The sequence below is a fragment of the Notechis scutatus genome, chromosome 1 (genome assembly GCF_049901735.1).
Source record: "Notechis scutatus isolate UNSWTSFEM ecotype Mainland chromosome 1, rNotScu1.2, whole genome shotgun sequence".
In the NCBI taxonomy this organism is placed as follows: domain Eukaryota; kingdom Metazoa; phylum Chordata; class Lepidosauria; order Squamata; family Elapidae; genus Notechis; species Notechis scutatus.
The window spans coordinates 736,673-755,789 of record NC_142009.1 but is presented as its reverse complement, the minus strand read 5'-3'; the positions used below and the strand labels follow the sequence as shown (position 1 = coordinate 755,789).

General features: G+C 58.8%; 2 protein-coding genes across 2 annotated transcripts; both read right to left on the bottom strand.

Annotated features, from left to right (window-relative positions):
* Nucleotides 1-202: 202 nt before the first annotated feature.
* GADD45B (growth arrest and DNA damage inducible beta) lies at nucleotides 203-1,275 on the bottom strand. Its single transcript, XM_026693271.2, is given in 5 exon segments — nucleotides 203-395; nucleotides 515-563; nucleotides 565-726; nucleotides 878-979; nucleotides 1,079-1,275. Coding segments are annotated over 5 exon segments (471 nt in total). The 5' UTR covers nucleotides 1,123-1,275; the 3' UTR covers nucleotides 203-281.
* A 7,689-nt stretch (nucleotides 1,276-8,964) lies between these two features.
* Nucleotides 8,965-19,111, bottom strand: LOC113429866 (zona pellucida sperm-binding protein 4-like). The gene is given in 12 exon segments (XM_087952831.1): nucleotides 8,965-9,254; nucleotides 9,577-9,684; nucleotides 9,805-9,892; nucleotides 10,239-10,386; nucleotides 10,793-10,982; nucleotides 11,074-11,201; nucleotides 11,573-11,673; nucleotides 11,979-12,094; nucleotides 12,097-12,162; nucleotides 12,937-13,136; nucleotides 14,366-14,466; nucleotides 19,034-19,111. Coding segments are annotated over 12 exon segments (1,491 nt in total). The 3' UTR covers nucleotides 8,965-9,087.
* Nucleotides 19,112-19,117: the final 6 nt, after the last annotated feature.

The window sequence follows — 19,117 nt, the reverse complement described above, 5'->3', positions numbered from 1 at the left end:
CCACACGGCCCCACAGCCGCCATCCCGCCGCCTCCGCCAGAGCAAGTCAGCTGATGGAGCAGCAGCCGCGCAGCCCTCCTCCTCCTCCGGACCAAGTCAGACCTTCTGCTGGTTCCACTCCGCGCTCGCTCGCTCGCTCTCTCTCTCTCTCGCGTGACTCACCCACCGCTCGCCTGCCGACGGTCAGGCGCTGGGGTAGCAATTGGCACAGAAACAACATTCTTTCCTTCGGACTCAACCGTTGCACACACGACGCTCCACATCAGACACGGGCCGGGGCCTCAGCGCGCCTGCAGAGCCACGTTCGGCACCCACTGGTCGTTGCCGCGGCTCTCCTGGCAGAACGTGGCTACCTCCGCCAAGCCCTGGCTGCCCCACGAGTCCGTGTGCGGGGTCTGCGGGGAGGAAGGCAAAGCCGCCCCTCAGTTCCAGGCCAGGGAGAGCAGCCCCTGAGTGTCACCCCCGCGAGAGCCGCGCCACCGCCTCCTCCTCTTCCCTCCGCCGCCCGGCTCACCGTCACCAGCAGGCAGTGCAGGTCCCGCGGCTCCGCGCCGCCGCCGTCGGGGGCTCTCGCCCAGCACGGCCGCCAGGCGCTCCAGGCCGGAGGCGCGCAGGATGTGGATGTCGTTGGCGCAGCAAAAGGCCTGGATGAGCGTGAAGTGGATCTGCAGCGCGATATCCGCCTCGTCCGCCGCCAGCAGGCAAAGCACCACGCTGTCCGGGTCGCTGCGGGGAAGGGCGGGCGGGGTCAGCGGCCCCCGGACAGCCCAATCTCCCGGCGGCGGGCAGCTGTGGGCGGCTGCACCCGGGCTCGGCCACCCTTCCCTCCTCCCCTCCCTCCCTGCGCTCTCGGGGGGGACGGACGGAGGGCACTCACGCGTTCATGAGCTTGGCGGCCTCGTAGACGCCCACCGTCAGGCAGCCCTGCCGCTGCGCCGCCACCAAGAGCCGCTCCAGCGCCTCGCCGACTGACCTCATCCTGGAAAGCAAGCCCAGGCGGGGGGGCATCAGAGGCGCCCCGGGAGCCCTCGCCGTCCCTCCTCGTACCCGGCCCCCGCGGCCAGACGGCCGGACTCACCTTTCGGCCGCGTTGTCAGCAGGCAGCAGCTCCTCCAGCGTCATGGCGAGGGCGGGCTCCGATCCACGCGCGGTCCAGTGCGGGAACACGGCCCCGGCCTTCCCGCAAAACAGGCTGACGGAGCGAAGCTGAAGCCGGCAAATAACCCACAGGCGGGGAAGGAAAGCAACCGCAGAAAGAGACGGCGGCGACCGAAACTCTGCGGCGCCCCGCGGTCGACAGCGCCTTATATACCTGACCCGAGGGGCGGGCTCATTCCGTCCGTTCCCACCGGCGATTGGCCCGCCAGCAAACCAGGCCGGCCCGCGCCCTTTGCCATTGGTCGCCTAAGGAGTCCCACGGGAAAAGGCGAGCGTTTGCCTTTGGGGAAGAGAAGCGGCGGAGTTTCGGCGGAGTCTTCCCAGCAGCGGCATTTCCTGTCCGGGGAGCGCGGGGGGAGGCGGGGCTGTTTCTGTAGAACTCGTGGAGTTCCTGGGAAGCGAGGGCGGGGCAGGAGCGCAGCTCACCCTCGCTTCCCCCCCGGGCGACCGAGTCTCCAGGCGGCGAGTCAGCCGGGGGGGGAGGATCTGCGTGACAACCCCTAGAAAGGCCCCGTGCTCCCGTTCTCGGCAGGAGGGAAAAGCCTCCGCGGGGCGGGAGGGGCGGTCAAGGGAGATGCCCATGCAGCCTCGGGCCAGCGGGGCAAAGGCAACAGGTTCCTCGGCCTTTCTCCCCTTTGGCCCAGGCCCCGCCCCGCCCCTCCCCCCGGCAGAAACCTCCAGCTCGCCTAACCAGCCTCCGGGGGTGAGAAGTCGCGGCGGCCGGGCGACCCCGTTGCAGGGCGGCCGGTCACACGACGCGCGTTGCATCCCCGCTTTCTCGGGTCTTGTGACTCACGCAGCCCGACTGGAAGGGAGAGCCGCCTCTGCCCGGCGCCGGGCTCCCGAGGCGCATCGCCTGCGGGCCTCGACGTCCCGGCCTCCCGGCTGAGCCACGCTGGGAGACTCCGGCTCGCGCGTCGGGTGCGAGGACTCCCACTGAGTCACCGCGCCTGGAGCGCTGCGCATCGGCGGCCCGGCCTTTTCCCAGGGGGAGACCCCGGAGAGAAGCCCGGGAGACCCACGCCAGAGTTGGCAGCCGGAGGGTCGCCCGCAGCTTGTGCTGGGAAACTCGGTGCGGAGAGGCCGCTGCTGCAACCGGAGTGCCAGGAGACCTCCCCCCCCGCCCCTGACCGAGGAAGTGCCCGGGGAATTGGAAAAACACCGGGGCCTCCTTCAGCCCCACCTGCAATTTGAGGGCCAGGCCCGAAACCCCGGGCTCCTGGGGGTGGTTTTCAGGGGGAGGGCTGAGAAAAGGGCACAAGGTCACCAGAAACAGCCGTGGATGTTGTGCCTCTTCTGACTTTCCCAGCATCTGGGTAGTGGGCAAGAGCAGCTCCTCCCTGCTGCCAAAACCTCTGCCCCGGTTGGCACAGGCCTTGGCCCCCTTTCATTGGCGCCCCAGAGAGAGGGAGAGAGAGGGAGGGGCAGGGAGAGGAAACCCACCTGGGGTGGCTTGCCCCCATCGCTGTCCTGGGTGGTCAGTGAGCCACAACCCTGGCATTTCAGTGTCCCCCCCTTTGCTTTTGCACAGACCGGGACAACCAGGTGGCAGTGCCCACTGAGGCCTTGCGCTGAGTCTTGGGGAGCCCCTTGTTCTGCTCCCACTTCCTATCAGCTGAAATACGGGGCGGGGGGAGACTGTTGCCTTTGTCTTCTGGTAGCTCCTTGGCACCTCTCTTTTGAGACTGTTGCACTGTTGGCCCGGGGCCCTTGTGTGTGTGTGTGTGCGTGTGTTGGAGGCAGCTGCCCCAATTCCACCAGAGCTGGCAGGGGAGGAAGCAGGCCAGCCAGATTCTGAAAGGTTGTTTACGCTCACAGCTGGAGAAGCAGGCAAAGAGCAGCTGGCTGCTGCCGCCTGCAGCCCACATCCAGCCTGCACCAGAGCGCGGGGGATTTCCCAGGAAGACTTCTATGAAATGCCAAAGGAAACTCTGTGTCACGTGATGTGATGCTCTTGTGCTTCCTGCAAGCCCAGCTGACCCCCCGCACTTGGAGCTGAGACCCACATAGCTCGACCACCATAGAGCACAACTGGGAGTCTAGCATTCTGTTGGGAAACGAAATGACACAACCCTCCTGGATATTTGCCTTACTCCTAGGAAAACTGGGTTCGTCCCCCCCCCGCTGCCAGATCTCTCCCCCACCCCCACCCAGTGTTGTGACCCCTCCGGCCTCCCCCCCAGGGGGCCCTGCCCAGTTCCAGCTGCCCTTGGAGAAACCGAAAAGGAGCAACAGCAGGATCTCTCCCCCACTGCCTGGAGCGTTTGGGGGGGGGAGGAGGGGTCCTCTCGAGCAGAGCAAACCCACTGGCTCTCCTGATTCTGCCTGCAGCCCCTTCCTCTGGGGAGCAAGATGGGGGGGGGGGGGGGAAAATGGCCCCTCCGCTGGATCTCTGGCTGAGGGCTGGAGTGGTGAGCCACCAGGGGGCACTTTATTTTATTTATTTGATTTGTCAATCGCTTGTAAGATAATAGGTATAAGTATAAACATAGTTACACGTACATGAAATGGATGCAAATAAAAAGAAACAATAGGACAGGGATGTGTTGGTGAGTTTATTCACGCCCCCCCTACAGACCTCTTAGGAAAGGGGTGAGCTCAATAGTAGACAGTCTAAGTTTAAAGTTTTTGGGGTTTGGGGAAGAAACCACAGTCAGGTAGAGTATTCTAGACATTGACCACTCTGTTGCTGAAGTCGTATTTCCTGCAATTAAATTTGGTGCACTTTACCTTGAGTTTGTATCTATTGTGTGCTCTTGTGTTGTTATGGTTGAAGCTGAAGTATACATTGACAGGTAGGACATTGCAATGTATGATTTTATATACTATACTTAGATCGGACCGAAGGCGGCGTAATTCAAGGTTTTCTAGGTCTAGAATTTTGAGTCTGGTGGCGTAAGGTATTCTGCAACGAGGAGAGGAGTGGAGAACTCTTCTTATGAAATATTTCTGGACTTTCTCAACTGTGCTAATATCAGATACGTAATGTGGGTTCCAGACTGATGAGCTGTATTCGAGTATTGGTCTAGCAAATGTTTTATATGCTCTAGTTAGTAGTGTGATATTACCAAAGAATCCTCCTCTTGCTCTCCCTTGCTCTTTGGGCCACCCCTAGTAGCAGCGCTCCTGAATGGGCTGGCTGTGGAGGAAGGTGTGTGTGTGTGTGTGTAGTCTTCCTGGCTCAAACTATCCCTCTCCAGATCCTGACCGAAAACAGAGCATCCTCCGGGGTTCATTAAGGAGTTTTCTGCTGAAATGTCTTCAAAACGCACGGGTGTCATTTTTTAAAGGTAGAAGGACCAGTTTATCTTTATCTCTGGTCCTGTGTGAGGACTTTGAACTCTACTAAAGTGAGGAGAGTAGCCGTGGCATCCAGCCAGCTGGGCCATCCAGGTTTCCTGGCTCTTCACCTCCACGGCTGAGGAGGAGCCCAGGGCGTGGAAGGAGGTGGGGACGCCCGGCCAGGCACCTGGCATGCCCCCTTCTTCTGAACCGGCCCTGGGGCCCCCCAGATCTCCTGCAGGCCAGGGAGTGGGGCCCTTCTTCTCTGTGGCCCTCCATTCAGACAGGTACATCCCAGGAAGGAAGGGGCCCCTTTTGTCTCCAGCTCCGATTCACAGGTAGGATTTCCCGTGGCCTGAACCCCCCCCCGGTCTCTGCTGGCATGAGAGCCCTCCCAGTGGAGAACGAGGGTGCCCCGGGGCCAGGCTGCGTCCGGAGCCAACCCAGAAGGACGTCTCGGCTGTTGCCTGCAGCGTTGCCCCAGGGGAGATGGGCACCGTGCCCCAAAGCCCCCCAGCCTCATTGGAGACCATCGGGGGCATTTATCTAATTTATAGCTGCTCATCTCACAAGTAGATGACTCTGGGCAACAAAACTATCTACAATCATGATCACGAACACATTATAAACTAAATCTAAATTATAAATCTAATCTAAAAAACCTAAAACTGTTCCTCATCTGAAGAGAATTCCTCAGGAGGAAGTGAAGCTAAGTCAAGTGGGCAATCTGTGGCAATCTTTTGCAGGGCCTGAGGGGGGGCTCCGTTCGTCGTTGCTGGAGCCCCTCTTTCAACGCCCCACTTTGGCCGCAGTGACTGACTCCCACCTGCAGCCTCCGAGCATCCCTTCCAGGCAGGCAGGCGATTCTTTCGCTCCCGCCCAGGTGGCTGCCACAAGGAGAGACGGGGGAGCCAAAGGGACGGTTGCCATGACCACCCCCCCCAGCCCAGCAGCAAAGCCTCCCCAGGGAGGGGAGCGAAGCCTGCCAACCTGGGAGTCTGAGGAGGTTCTCAGCGGCTGTGCAATGCCCAGTTTTCCAATTGCTATAATGCCACTCCCTGACTCTGGGCGGCAGTGCCAATAGAATAGAATCTCTTTATTGGCCAAGTGTGGTTGGACACACAAGGTGCAAATCTTGGTGCAAATCCTCTCAGTGTACGTAAAAGAAAAGAGACATCCATCAAGAGTAAAGAATCATCAGGTACAACACTTAATAATAGTCATAGGGTACAATAAGTAATCAAATCATACCAGGAAACAGTCAACATAAATTGTAAGGATACATAGCGACAATTACAGTCATACAGTCACAAGTGGGAGGGGATGGGTGATAAGGAGTGATGGGAAGATTGACTGTAATAGTAGTGCAGACTTTGTAAATAGTTGGACAGTGTTGAGGGAATTATTTGTTTAGCAGAGTGATGGCGTTGGGGGGAAAAAAACTCCCCTTGTCTAGTTGTTCTGGTGTGCAGGGCTCTATAGCGTCGTTTTGAGAGAAGATGTTGAAACAGTTTATGTCCGGGATGTGAGGGGTCTGTAAAAAGCCAGCTGTAGCTCTTCTGCCCGCTACTTTATCATTCTGGGGACCGGGTGCTTAATTTCCCTAGGCTTGAGGGACGGAAGGAGGCAAACTACGTTTCCCAGACGTCCGTGGGACAGTCACAAGGGCGCTTCCTTCCCGCTCCAACTCGCTTGCTTTCCTTGGCCAGCCTGGCTGAAGTCCAGGGCGCGTGCGCCGCCCTGGCTCCTTCTCGTCTCTCCCCCTCCCACCCCCCACCCCTCCCTCTCTTGCTGAGGCATGAGCTGAGCCGGGCTGCGGGAGAAAGAGGGAGGCGCCCGTCCGCTCTGCAACGAAGCCCCGCTTGGCTTTTCTGAAAGCCGAAGCCGCAGCACAGGGGGACGAAGGGGGCTGACTTCATAGCCCCCCCGGCACCTCCCTTTCTTCTTCCAGGCGGGCGTGAGGGTTTTGTAAGCCTAGGAAAGCTGCAATGGGAGGGACCCCCCGCTTGGGTGCGGGGTGGGCCTCGAGGGCGGCTTGGCCCCCGCGCTCTGCCGGGCAGCTCCGGAGAGGCGGGGCTCGCCCTGGAGGCCGCGGGGAGGGGAAAGGCGCCTTCAGCACCCCGGCCAGCGCCCGCCCGCCCGGGCCGCCTCTCCTGCGCGCGCCTCGCGGGGGTTTTCCGGCCGCCTTTAACAGCCAACCTTCCCGGGAGCCTCCAAGGAACCGAGCGAGTCGGCGCAGTTCTGCTCTCGGGGGTGGCAGGGGGGCGCTCGGGCTCTTTGGGGACCGTGAAAGGTGGGTGCGGCCCCTGCCCTTCCCGCTCCCCCAACGGGCAGGAGCCCCGAGGCTGCAGGCCGCCGCCAAGCCGGCTCTCTCGGGGGTGGGGGTGGGGGAGAAGGAAAGCAAGACCCAGGACGGCTCACCCGCCTTTTGCTTCCGGTCGCCATAGGATCGCTGTAGTCGCTGTGCCTCCCCGCCTTGTTTCCCTTTTTCTTTTCTCGGTCCTTCTTCTCTCATTGCTTCAGTTGGATACCCACAGCCGCTTCCACCCGTGAATGGTGAGGTCCTTAGTGCCAGGAAAAAAGGCCGTCTCCCCTCGAATAGACCCGGTGAAGGAGCCTGCAGCCACCCAAGGAAGCTGGTTCCCCTGGCATCTTTCAATAAAATATTTCCCCGATTTAGACGGCTCGTCTGGGTCCTGAGTTTGGAATAAACACTCCACTTTCTGGAGAACCGTTCCCTTCCCTCCTGTTAGGTATAACATTGATACCAAATATGGTTTGGGTTAACACCTCCCTGCTCTTTCAAACATAACCAGCCCCTCCAAGACTTCCTTTTGTCTGCAAGATTCTCCTTCCAGGCCTTCGGCTGCCCTGCCTGGCTGCTCTCGGCACCCATCCAGCGGGGTCCCAGCCCTGCAAAGCCCCAGGGTGGCCCCACTCTTCATCAGCAATGGCTGTTCCCCAAAAGGCCCCCCCTCCCTGGTTGGGGAGCTCCTCTGGGACCCCAGGGCTTGAGATGAGAGACTGACAAGCCTTTCATATCTCCGTCAAGAAACCCGAGCCCCCCTCCCACCCAGCAAGGGGCTTCACTGCCCAGGGAGTCTCTCTCCCGGCCCCATCTCTGCAGCTGAAGGGCCCCCTGTGCAGCCCAGCGGGTTTCTCAAGGCTGCCCTGAGCAAGAACAGCCGTTGCTCTCAGCTGCCTGCACAGGCGGCCAGGCAGGAAGGTCTCTGCACGCTTGTAACATGGTTGTCTGTGTGTTGTTTGTGCATGTGTGGTGTAAGCACAGTCCTCTGGGTTACCTCTGCTCTGGGGAAGAGGGACAGCGTCTCAGGCTGCCACCCCAAAGAAGCCCCCCTGGCAAGCGGTGTCCCCCCCCCCGGCCTTTGTACAGGCCCTCTACGCCAGTGGTCGCCAACCAGTGGGCCAGGGACCACTGGTGGTCTGTGAGCAAATTTGGGTGGTCCGCAGAGAAATGTCACCCCCAAAGCAATTAATCCAGGCTGCGTGGGAACACAAGACTGTGCCGCCCACATGGCCCACGGGAACCCAAGGCTTGCATCGCGAACAACACAAGGTAGTGAGGGGAGGGGGGAAGGGCGGAGGGGGAACTTGCCCCACTCACCTGGCCTGGCCACCGGGCTGCTCCTTTCCGCTTCTTTCTTCTTCTGCTTTTGGCTGCACGCAAGGAAAGCAGCCAAAGTCTTTCTTTCTCTCCCCCAAACACTGCCAGAAATGAGTCTTTGGGACCCTGCAAGGCCTCCTGCTCCAAGAGGCTGCGCCATTCTGGCGAAGTTTGGGGGAGAGAAAGAAAGACTTCTGCTGCTTTCCTTGCATGAAGCCAAAAGTCTCTTCCTCTCTCTCTCTCTTCTCTCCCCTGAGAACAGAGCTGGTGACGGTATCCTGCAATCCCAAATAAAGAACAATCAATTGGTAGGAAAATGGGGTGGGGAATTTTCCTGCAGACTTTTTGGGGGATTTTCCCAGGGTCTCTGGTCCACGGGATTTAAAACGATGAGTTTGGTGGTCCCTGAGGTCCAAAAGGTTGGCGACCCCTGCTCTACGCCTCCTGCAGCCCCAAAGGGGCCGTTTGCAGGAGATGGGAGAGAAAAGGGGGCCACGGGGAGCGAAATGCAGGAGGCCCCCCAAGAGAAGCTCCACAGGCCCAGAGGGAGACGGAGGGCTGGTTCAGGTATCAGGCTGTCCTGGGCAGCTCCTCTGCCCTTGGCCTGGTGTGCCAGGGAGCTCTCCGTTCTGAAACCACGGGCTCACACGTGCAACTGTGCTGGCTCGCCCCGCCCCCACTGTCCCTGCATCGCCACCTTTGCAGGCGGAGGGAGCCGCTTTCTGCCCCACCCAGCTTCGCTTTCGCGAGGAGGCAGGCCTTGCCTGGGCAGAGGGCCAGCGACGACAGAGCCCCCTTCAGGGGCACCTTCTGGGGCAGGGGAGGAAGGGAGTGAAGGTTCCTGAGGAGGAACCACCAGGCCTTCCACGCAAGCAAAGGCTCCGTTGCAGGTGCACCCAAGCGGGGGGCACGGCCCCTGCTGCCCCCCAGCCTCTCCCCCAGACTGAGAGCCTCGGGACTGGCCACACCACAGCGCCAGCCAGCAGGCCGCAGGGTTGATAGGAGCCGGTTTATTTCCTCTCTCAGGCGCGGGAGGGTCCTGGCTGCGGCTGCCTCTCCCCCCTCCGCCTTCGGAGCAGCAGCAGCAGCAGCAGGAGCGATCCGAGGCCCAGTGCCGCAGCCAGCCCTGCCGCCAGACACAGCCTGTCCTCCCATCGCAGGAAGCCCTCCGAGGCAGGCACTCCGGACCCTGCGGGGGAAAGAGAGGGCTGGGCAGGGGTCTCGGCTGGCCCCAGGTGCAATAGGGGGCAGCCTCACCTCCTGGGCGCCAGCTGCAGCCAGTCCTCCAAAAGCGGCTGCAGGCAAAACTCGTGGCCAGCAGCCCCCGTGGTCGAGGTGGGAAGGCATCGCCCCCAGTGCCCTGTGTGGGGATGCGTGCATGACAGAGACGCCCAGGAGTCGAGACCAGGCAACGCAGCCAAACACGCGGACTTCCCGCCACGTTGTTTTCCCCTCCGAAGGGGCTGCTGGGGAAGGCGACCCGCCCCCCCCAAGGCCTCCCCCTTTAATACCTTCGGGACGGGAGGCCTGCACGGGAGTGCTGAAGAAATCCACGGGCCCAGTGGAAGCCATCAGCAGCACCTGCCCCGCCTCCATCAGAGCCCCTCCCGGGCATCTCTCTGGCCTGGAGCGGAGAGGAAGGGGGGCATGTGTGCGTGGGTGTGAGCACCGCAGTGTGATCCCCGTAGCCACCCCCCCACCACCTGAGAGGGACCCTCCGCAGCAGAGGACCAACTCACGTCTGCCCTGCAGGCCGGCCTCACAGCGGGTGCCGCAGGGCTCCTGGGCGGAGGGCAGGCAGGCAGAGGCGTTGCAGTGGAAGTAAATCTGGGGAAAAGGGCGCAGAGGTCGGCAGCCTGGAAGGACCTCGCCCCCCACGCGCACGGCCCCCTGGTCAACTGCTGGGGGAAATGGGCCCCCAAGTCCAACCTCCCTCCCTTCAGGCAGAGGGGCTTATGGTTCCGGGAGGGAGACAGTGCCTCTGAGAACGCACAGAAAACCTCTCCCCTTGGCTCAGCAGCACGGCGTCCAGGATGGGATGCTCAGAATCCGAACTCAGGGCAGGAAGAGAGTTCGCCCTGCTGTGCTCTGGCCTCCCACAAGCAAAGGGACCGGGGCCCTCATGGGCAGCCCTCCCCCGCTCTGGACAGTCCCCCCCACCCCTTGACCCTACCGGGCCGCTGAGCATCTGCTGAGCGTCTGTGTCCACAAGGGGGAAGGTCCTGACCACAAAGCGCCGGTGGTGGGAGGGGAAGGGCAGCCCCGAATCCCACTGGAGGGGCACCAGCTGGGCCTGGTAGCTGTCTCCTCGGTAGGGGCACCTGGAGGGCAGAGGGGGCAGCAGCCCTGCGTCACCGGCAGCTCATGCGCCACCGGCCTCCGGGAGAGGACCGCACTTCGCTTCAAGTGGCGGCAGCTGCAGAGGGAAAACGGGCGGAGGGACCAGGGGGAGGGGAGGGCTGCGGCCAACCAGCCCCTCCTGGCTCTGTGGGCGGCTGGGCTTCTGGACCAGGGAAACTGGGACCTCCACCCCGCTGGGAAAACCGCTCTGATCATGGGCCCCGGGGGGCCCCCCACGAAGAAATAGGGCTGAGCCCCACAGGGTCAAGGGAGCCGGTCTGCACCGCACCCCCCCGGTCAAGCTCTGGCCAGAGACTGCGGAGGCTTGACCAGTCTTGGTCAAGGCATGTGTGTGTGTCCCCACCCCCACAGACCCACGTCACAGACCCGTCCTGCAGGAGGGGCCACTGAGGTGCCCGGAGGGGGTCGGCGCTTGGGGTGGCCCAGCACTCGCGGAGGAGCAGGCGGAGCGCCTGGTCCCGCCTCCCGAGGAGGGAGACTTCCATGGGAACCGGCTCGTGCAGAAGCTTCGCCACCGGGTAGTCCAGAGGCCCATAGAAGGAGGAGTAGCTCTCGTCTGCGGAGGAAGGAGGCCCCTGAGGTGGTGGCGGCGGCGGCGGCGGCAGCAGCAGCAGGCAGGCCCTCCTGCTGACCCCAAGGGCACCTACCTCCAGCCATCCGCATGTCCAGGGCGAGGGGCCCCTGCTGGGCAACGGGGGCCGGGGGAGGAGGGGCGGCCAGCAGGACGCTCACCGGGAGGGGCTCCCCGGCCGAGTAGCCGCAGCGGATGGTCAGCCTGCAAGGGAGGGGGGCTTCTTCTCAGCTCCTCTGGCCCCCTTGAGGGTGGCAGTGAAGTCAGGGAGGCAGAAGGCACCCTTGAGGTCATCAAGGCCCACCCCTGCTCAGGGCAAGAAGGGGCCCGGGAGGACGCAGCCAGAAGAAGCAGCAGGAGGCCCAGAGCTGGCTGGAGCCCCGCCCTGCTTTCCTGGGAGGGGGCCGAGAGCCCGTGCAGCTCAAGGGCTCCGAGGGCTGGAGGGGGCGCAGGCAGGGGCTTGGTCCCCCTCTTGTGGGGACCTTCCCCATCTCAGCCCAGGCCTGGGGCCCTGGCTCTGCCCCTCCCACCCTCCCCCAACCTCCTGCTGCCCAGGGACCCCCCCCAGCGGTCACCTGAAGAAGCCGCTGGCCTGGCTGACGGAGCCTGAAGGTGCCCGGAGGGTCCCTCCCTCTACCGAGAGCTCGTTCTCGTAGATCCGGTGGCCTCCGGCCTCCTGGCGCGGAAAGAGCTGGCTGAGGGGATCCCTCTCCAGCTCCTCCCTCCCCTTCCAGCAGGGCCTTTCTTGGGGAGGGGGCAAGGGGCTCAGGGACCCTCTTGGCAGGCTGCCTGGCTGACCGGGGGCAGTCTAAACTCCAGCAATTCTCTCTGCGACCATTTCGAGGCTCCAAGAGAAGCTGCAGCCCAGCCCCCCTGCCCCCCACGAGAAGCTGCAAGGCCCCGGAGAGACTTGGGGGCCTCTGCCAGCCAGCCCCCCGCCCCCTCGCAGGGGGCGAGCCTGGGCCACAGCCTCCCGCTGACCTTGAAGGTGGTCCCGCAGGCAGACCGTGGGAAGTGGAACACCACAAAGGCTTCGTTCCTGGAGAGGGGGCCACAGGGGCCCCGGCCGCTTAGCAGGTGCAGGGAGTCCAAGCGGAGGGCGGCACAGCGGCGTCTCTGGAGACGGCCAGGGAGAAGGAGCCGCCTGGGGCGCAGCGAGCCGTCACTGTGCAGGAAGGGAGAGTGGGGGTCTGTTGGGTCAAAGGTCAGGTGCCCCCTTTCCTCCCACCCTGGCCCAGGAAGGCCTTGGGAGGGACAGAGATCGGGCTCCAAGGTCTCCTTCCTCAGGGGGATGGCTAGCCAACTGACCATCACTGTTGTCCAGCCCAGCCAGCCGGCCGGAGGGTCCCTTGCTTCAGTTCCCTTCATGGTCCTGATACCCCCTTCCCCCCCCCCCCGATCCCTTTTGGGTCTCTTGGCTTCCAAGTTCACAGAACCGTTCCCCATGTCCCGGGCCTTGTGGGGGAGGGGCAGAAGATGACCTCCCCGGAGGATAGCAGCACCCCCCACCCCTGGCCCTCCCTCTCCCTTCACAGGGACGGCCCCTTCACCTCTGCGCTGCTTGCCAGCCGCCCTGTGGGGGCCCACAGAATGACTTAGGGCCCCTGTAGCCCCAGAAAACGGGGGCCGCCCAGCCCCAGGCAGAGTGGCCTTGTCTTGGTTCAGCCGTCTGGGGCAGCCCAGCCCACCGGGCAGGTCCAAGGGCACCAGATGGAAGAAGCAGCAGAAACGGCTGAGCAGAAGGCCGTGACTCGCCCCAAGGGCCCCCAGAAGGGACTTGGGGGCACCGGAAGGAGGGGACTGGCTGCCTCTGGGGGTCTGCTGCAGCTGCTGCTACCCCTCCGGGGAAGGGGTCTGTCCCAGGGTCTCCCAGGAGCCTGTCTCTGGCCAGGAGCCCCGGTGCTGCCCCCTCGCTCCGGCCCCTGGGGTCTGGTCTCACCTGTCTTGCCGTAGTAGCAGGGGGTCACCCTGTCCTGGGGGTCGAAGCAGCAGCCCAAGTGGGAGCACTGGCCGTGGCTGACCCGAGGGGAGCCGCAGGGGAGCCGCTCCGCCAGCTGCACCGCTGAGCACCGGCTGGGGCTGGGGGGATCCAGGACTGGGGTGGGAGAGGGCAGCCATGGGGCATCCACAGCAGACCCCCTGGGCACCCCCACTTATCCTGCAGTAGCTTCAGGAAGCTCTCACTTCGGGGGGCTGGGGCCTGCAGAGGCCAAGCTCAGAATGGGTCCCTGGGGATCCCCAACCCAGTTTGGCTGGCTGTTGGCCCAGGAGGGCTGGGGGAGCCCAAAGCCCCCCCTTGCCCCCCCTTCTCCAACAGAGCCCACTTGGGGAGGCTGTGCTGCTTGGGGCCCCCTCCCCACTTCCCTGGGCAGCTGCACTGAGAAGCGCTCCTGCGGGGGCTCCCCCAGGCCCCCAACCTTCCTTGCTCAAAGCCCCAAAGGGTCCCTGGTTGAACGGAGCACGGAAGCTGGGGGCAGCGGGGACCTACAGCGCTTGCTCCATGGGCCCCAGGACAGAGAAGCTCCAGGGGAGGGACAACCTCTTGGGAGCTGCCCCCTTGGTGCCACTGGCCCTCTCTCGAGGCCCCCTGAGCCAGCACCTCCTTTCCCCTTGTGGCGGGGGTGAATTTTGGGGCTCCCCTGTGGGGCAGCCGTGGGAAGCGGTCCCCCCTCTCGCCTGTCTCACACCTACCCCCGGGTAGCACCACCGCAGCCTGCGGCTCCCACCCCATCCCAGCAGGGGCCATCAGAAGCGCCAGGAGTGCGAGGGAAGCCATGCCAATTGGCACCTGCTCGGCAGGAGGCGGGCAGGGGTCTGGGCCTCCTCCAGTTGCCAGGGCCAGGGTGGGCTTCTCCCGCATCAACAGCCCCCCTTTGTGACCTCACCGCCCCCTCCTGGCCTGCAGCAGCTTTGGGCACAAAGGCAGCTGGACAGGAAGCCCCCTGGCACTGGGGGGACGGACGGACGGGGGCTCTTAGAGACCAGGCCGGTGGCCGCCTCCTCCCTGGCTCAGCAGGCAGCCTCTGGCACGCATGGGGGTGGGGGGGCCTGGCCTCATCAGCAGCCCTTCCGCTCCTCTCTCCCCAAGAGGGGGACGGCTGGGCAGAGGAGGGTCTCCCTGCTTTGGTTTGTGCTTGGAGGGAATGACAGGCCACCCCCCCCCACCCCCGTTTTCAGAAGTGCTGTAATAGGACCCTGCCTGGAAGCTCCACAGCACCGCCAGGAGCACAGAGACCCCAGGGGGGCCCCCACCCCACATGTTGCCATTTCAACAGGCGGCTGATGCACTGGAGCAGCACGTGGACCCGAAGGTCGGGAGCCACAGGGCCCCTGCAGACCCCCCCCCATGAAAAAAGCCTGCTGCCTACCTAGACGGGCCTCTGGGCGCCTCAGCTCCTCCTTGTAAGGCGGCCTTCCGTCCCCCTGGCCTGATGCCTTCGCTCTGCCTGGTGATCTGATAGCTCCTGTCCTGGTGGGGGAGGAAGAGCCGGCGGTCCCTCCCAGCCCCCCTGCCTTTGGGGTCACAGTGCTGGCTTTGGGGAGCCATGGCTGCTTCCTGGGGCTATACAGCTAAAAGTCAGGGTGGTCTTATTTTGGGGAAAACATGGTAGGTTGGATCTCTCCGAAGAAGAATCTTCCCGCGCCAACTCAGGAAGTTCAAACTGCCCCAAAGGAGCTGCTGATCCAGTTCTACAGAGGAATGATGGAGCCTGTCATCCGCACCTCTAGAGCCGCCTGCTTTGGCTCTGCAACCCAACAGGACAGACACAGACGCCAGAGGATAATTAGGAGTGCAGGAAAAAAACAAAAAAACAGTTGCTACCAAACTACTTTCCATGGAGGACCTGCATCCTGAGTCAAAAAGAGGGCTGTGAAAATATTTACAGACTCCTCACATCCCGGACATAAACTGTTTCAACATCTTCTCTCAAAACGACGCTATAGAGCCCTGCACACCAGAACAACTAGACAAGGGGAGTTTTTTTCCCCAACGCCATCACTCTGCTAAAGAAATAATTCCCTCCACATTGTCCAACTATTTACAAAGTCTGCGCTACTATTACGTTAATCCATTCTCTCCCACATGTATATTGACTGTTTCCTAGTATGATTTGATCTCTTATTGTACCCGATGACTATTATTAAGTGTTGTACTGTGGTAATATATTCTATTGATCATTTTATCATTTTCTGTAAGGCCTTTGTATAACTAGCAGTAAGTCTAGGAGATGTGGGCATTCTTGGTGGGGTAGGAGTATCTTTGCTCAGAGTGCCTCATTCTGTTTTGATTCTGCCAGTTTAGAAGGAATAGGAAAATGGGTGAAAGTTCAAGGTACAAGATACACAGTTGTGCTTTCATGGGACTTTCCAAACTTTCCCATGAGACTTTCCTGTGGTTGTATGATCTCACCCTAGCAAGGTAACATCTGGGACTTTCCAAGATTGTGTGTTCTCATGCTGGTGAAGTAATCTCCTGTTGAGGTCATTGTTTTCTGAATATGCAGACTGTATTTTGCTTGTGTGTTTTCTCAATAAATACTGCTACCTGAGTTCTCTCAGGGTTGGCATTTTTCTCAGAGACAGTTCCCTGTGTCTCATTTCAATGTCAAACCACCATAAATGGTGACCCCGACGTGATAGCTTGGAAAGCTATACGCTTCCCGCATCCTATACTCATCGTCATGCGGACGTCCGACTGGGCCCTCATCTTCTTCGCTGACGAAGATAGATTCTTTTCGTGAGTATGGGGGAGATCTCTCGAAGGCTCAGAAAGAGCACATCAGGGAATTGAGAGGGATCATTGGGAATAGTTTTGGGTTTGGAATTGGCAGTAGGGGTTGTGCTGTAGGAAAGAAAGAAATTGAGGACTTACTACAGTATGTTTGGAAAAATATTAAGTCATATCCGGAGGGAGGTAGTATTAAAGTAGAGTCCTGGAAAAAGATAGGGAAATTTTTGCACGAGGAACCCCGTGCCCCTTCTTCAATTTTGTTAACCTGGAGAGTGATTATGGATGCATTAGCTACTTATGAACAACCGCCTCCTATCACCCCCAAGAAGGTTTGCCGCTTTACCATGCGGTACGTTTGTTGCCGCTGACGGCACCTCCAGATAAATCTGGGGACTGTCCGCGCTAGAAATACTTTGTCAGAGGATAAGAGTTTACCTTTAAGGGTTCAGGTGGATGCAGTTACTGCAGCTATTCAAGAAGCAAAGAATAGAGGGGAATTATCAGGAGATGATTTGGTGGAGTTTGGAGTAGAAGTTCAACTTAATCCAGTGGAAATTGTCATGGATGCTGCATTAAATCCGCAGCGGGAGTGGAAGCCTTTACAGCTCAGAATTTTGAGGGAAGTTAAGCAAGCAGCAAAAAGAATATGGTGTTAGAACGCCATATACTCAGGCATTGTTAGAAGCAGTTGGTTATAGAAATAAATGATTCCGGCTGACTGGAAAGCTCTGTTGAATATGATTTTAACTCCAGCTCAATATTTGGTGTTAGATCAGAAATGGAGACAGCTGGCAGTCCAGAGGGGAACAGCAAATGTTACCCCAGATCAGCTTTACGGAGCTGGTAATTTTACAACAGTGGAACAACAGAGAGATGGTATGCCTGAGGAAGGGTTCATTCTTCTCCCACAAATAATTTTTTCAAGCCATAGGGTCTCTCCCTGACGGCGAAGGTGGTGAGAAGACCTTTACTAACATCAAACAAGGGAACAATGAACCCTATGAAAATTTCATTAGCAGACTGAAATTGGCTATTGAAAGACAAATTGATAATCAATTCGCCCAGAAAGAGTTGCTTTTTAAGTTAGCAGTAGAACAAGCTAACACAGATTGCAAAAGATTTTAAATCCACTGGTAGCAAGTGGAGAGAGAAATCGTAGATTTGATTAATGCATGTAGAAAGGTAGGGAGTCAGTCTTTTAACATGGAAACTTTAGCTCTGGCTTTACAAACAGGACATGCTCAAAGGGGAATTGTTTCAATTGTGGGAAGCCTGACATTTTAAAGCGCAATGTCGGGCTCCTGAGGAGGTCAAAGTCAGCAAAATAAGAGATCAATGGGACAGGGTGTTCGTCCTAAATCAGTGTGCCCAAAATGTAAGAAAGGATACCATTGGGCATATCAGATGCTCCTACAATTTTTACTGATGGAGGGAAAGTTTTGGTGCTTGTGTTTGGAAAGATAAATCTGGAATTTGGCATACAAAAGTGACTTCAGAGCAGAAGTCTGCCCAGCAGGCAGAACTTGCTGCTGTAGTTTTGGCTTTTCAAAATTTTCACAATCAGGATTTTAATTTAATAGTGGATTCATTGTATGTGTATAATTTGTTACCCTTTGTAGCAGGTTCTTATTTGTCTCCTGGAATATCACCTGATATTTTAAGATTGCTTTTGTTGTTACAAGGATGTTTGGAGCAGCGTGTGAATGTGTGTTTTGTTGCTCATATTCGTAGTCATAGTAATTTGCCTGGAATTTTATCACAAGGTAATGCCAAAGCTGACAGTGCTGTAACTTCAGTCCTCACTGTCCAGCCATGGGACAGTCATAGTTATTTTCATCAAAACGCTAAAGCATTGGCACAGCAATTTAAACTTACTACTGCAGAAGCTGCTGCCATAATTCAACAATGTCCAACTTGTTCAAAGCAGGGCACGAATATCCCTATGGGAGTTAACCCCAGAGGGTTGAAACCTTCAATGATTTGGCAAATGGATGTTACTCAATATCCATCATTTGCACCCTGGAAGTATATCCACGTGGGCAAGCTATTGTAGAACGTCATAATTCCACGCCAAGACCATGTTGACTAAAATAAATAAAAAGGAGGGAATGTGGTAATATATTCTATTGATCATTTTATCATTTTCTGTAAGGCCTTTGTATAACTAGCAGTAAGTCTAGGAGATGTGGGCATTCTTGGTGGGGTAGGAGTATCTTTGCTCAGAGTGCCTCATTCTGTTTTGATTCTGCCAGTTTAGAAGGAATAGGAAAATGGGTGAAAGTTCAAGGTACAAGATACACAGTTGTGCTTTCTCATGGGACTTTCCAAACTTTCCCATGAGACTTTCCGTGGCTGTATGATCTCACCCTAGCAAGGTAACATCTGGGACTTTCCAAGATTGTGTGTTCTCATGCTGGTGAAGTAATCTCCTGTTGAGGTCATTGTTTTCTGAATATGCAGACTGTATTTTGCTTGTGTGTTTTCTCAATAAATACTGCTACCTGAGTTCTCTCAGGGTTGGCATTTTTCTCAGAGACAGTTCCCTGTGTCTCATTTCAATGTCAAACCACCATATTGTACCTGATGATTCTCGACTCTTGACGAACGTCTCTTCTTTTATGGACACTGAGAGCATTTGCACCAAGACAAATTCCTTGTGTGTCCAACCACACTTGGCCAATAAATTCTATTCTATTCTATTCCTTGGTTAGTTCCCACCCATTGTTCCTTGTCTGGCCTTCAGGTGCTTTAGAAAACAGCTTGACCGCTTCCTCCTCCTCCTCCTCCCTGTGGCATCCCCTCAAGTATTGGAAGGCTGCTCTCCTGTCTCCCCTGGTCCTTCTCTTCCCTAGACTAGCCAGGCCCAGTTCCTGCAACCGTTCTTCATATGTTTCAGCCTCCAGTCCCCTCAACGTCCTGGTTGCTCTTCTCTGCACTTTTTCTAGAGTCTCAACGTCTTTTTTGTGGTGTGGGGACCAAAACTGGATGGAGTATTCCAGGTGTGGCCATAGCAAGGCCTTATAAAGTGGCACTCCACTCCAACGGCCAGGACCCTGGGCTGTTTGGACGGAATGCCTGGGAATCCTGACTAAGAAAGGCTGCGGGGAAGGCAGGGGCCATCGGGGCTCCTTGAGACAATTTAGAAGGGCCACCATAGCAAGACTGGAGACTCAGGCACAACAGCCCTGCCAAGATTTCTGTCCATCCCCAGCGGCTCTCCGGCTGCATCCACTGCTGGGCAGGGCGGGGTGCAGGTAGGTGGGGAGAAGGGCCTCTCCCACCCTGTGCCATGAGCCTCTCTTACCTGAGCCCGAGTGTAGCATCCATCAAAGGCCGTCTTGACAGCCACAAAGCCGTCTGAGAGGACACCAAGGTCCCACATGCGGAG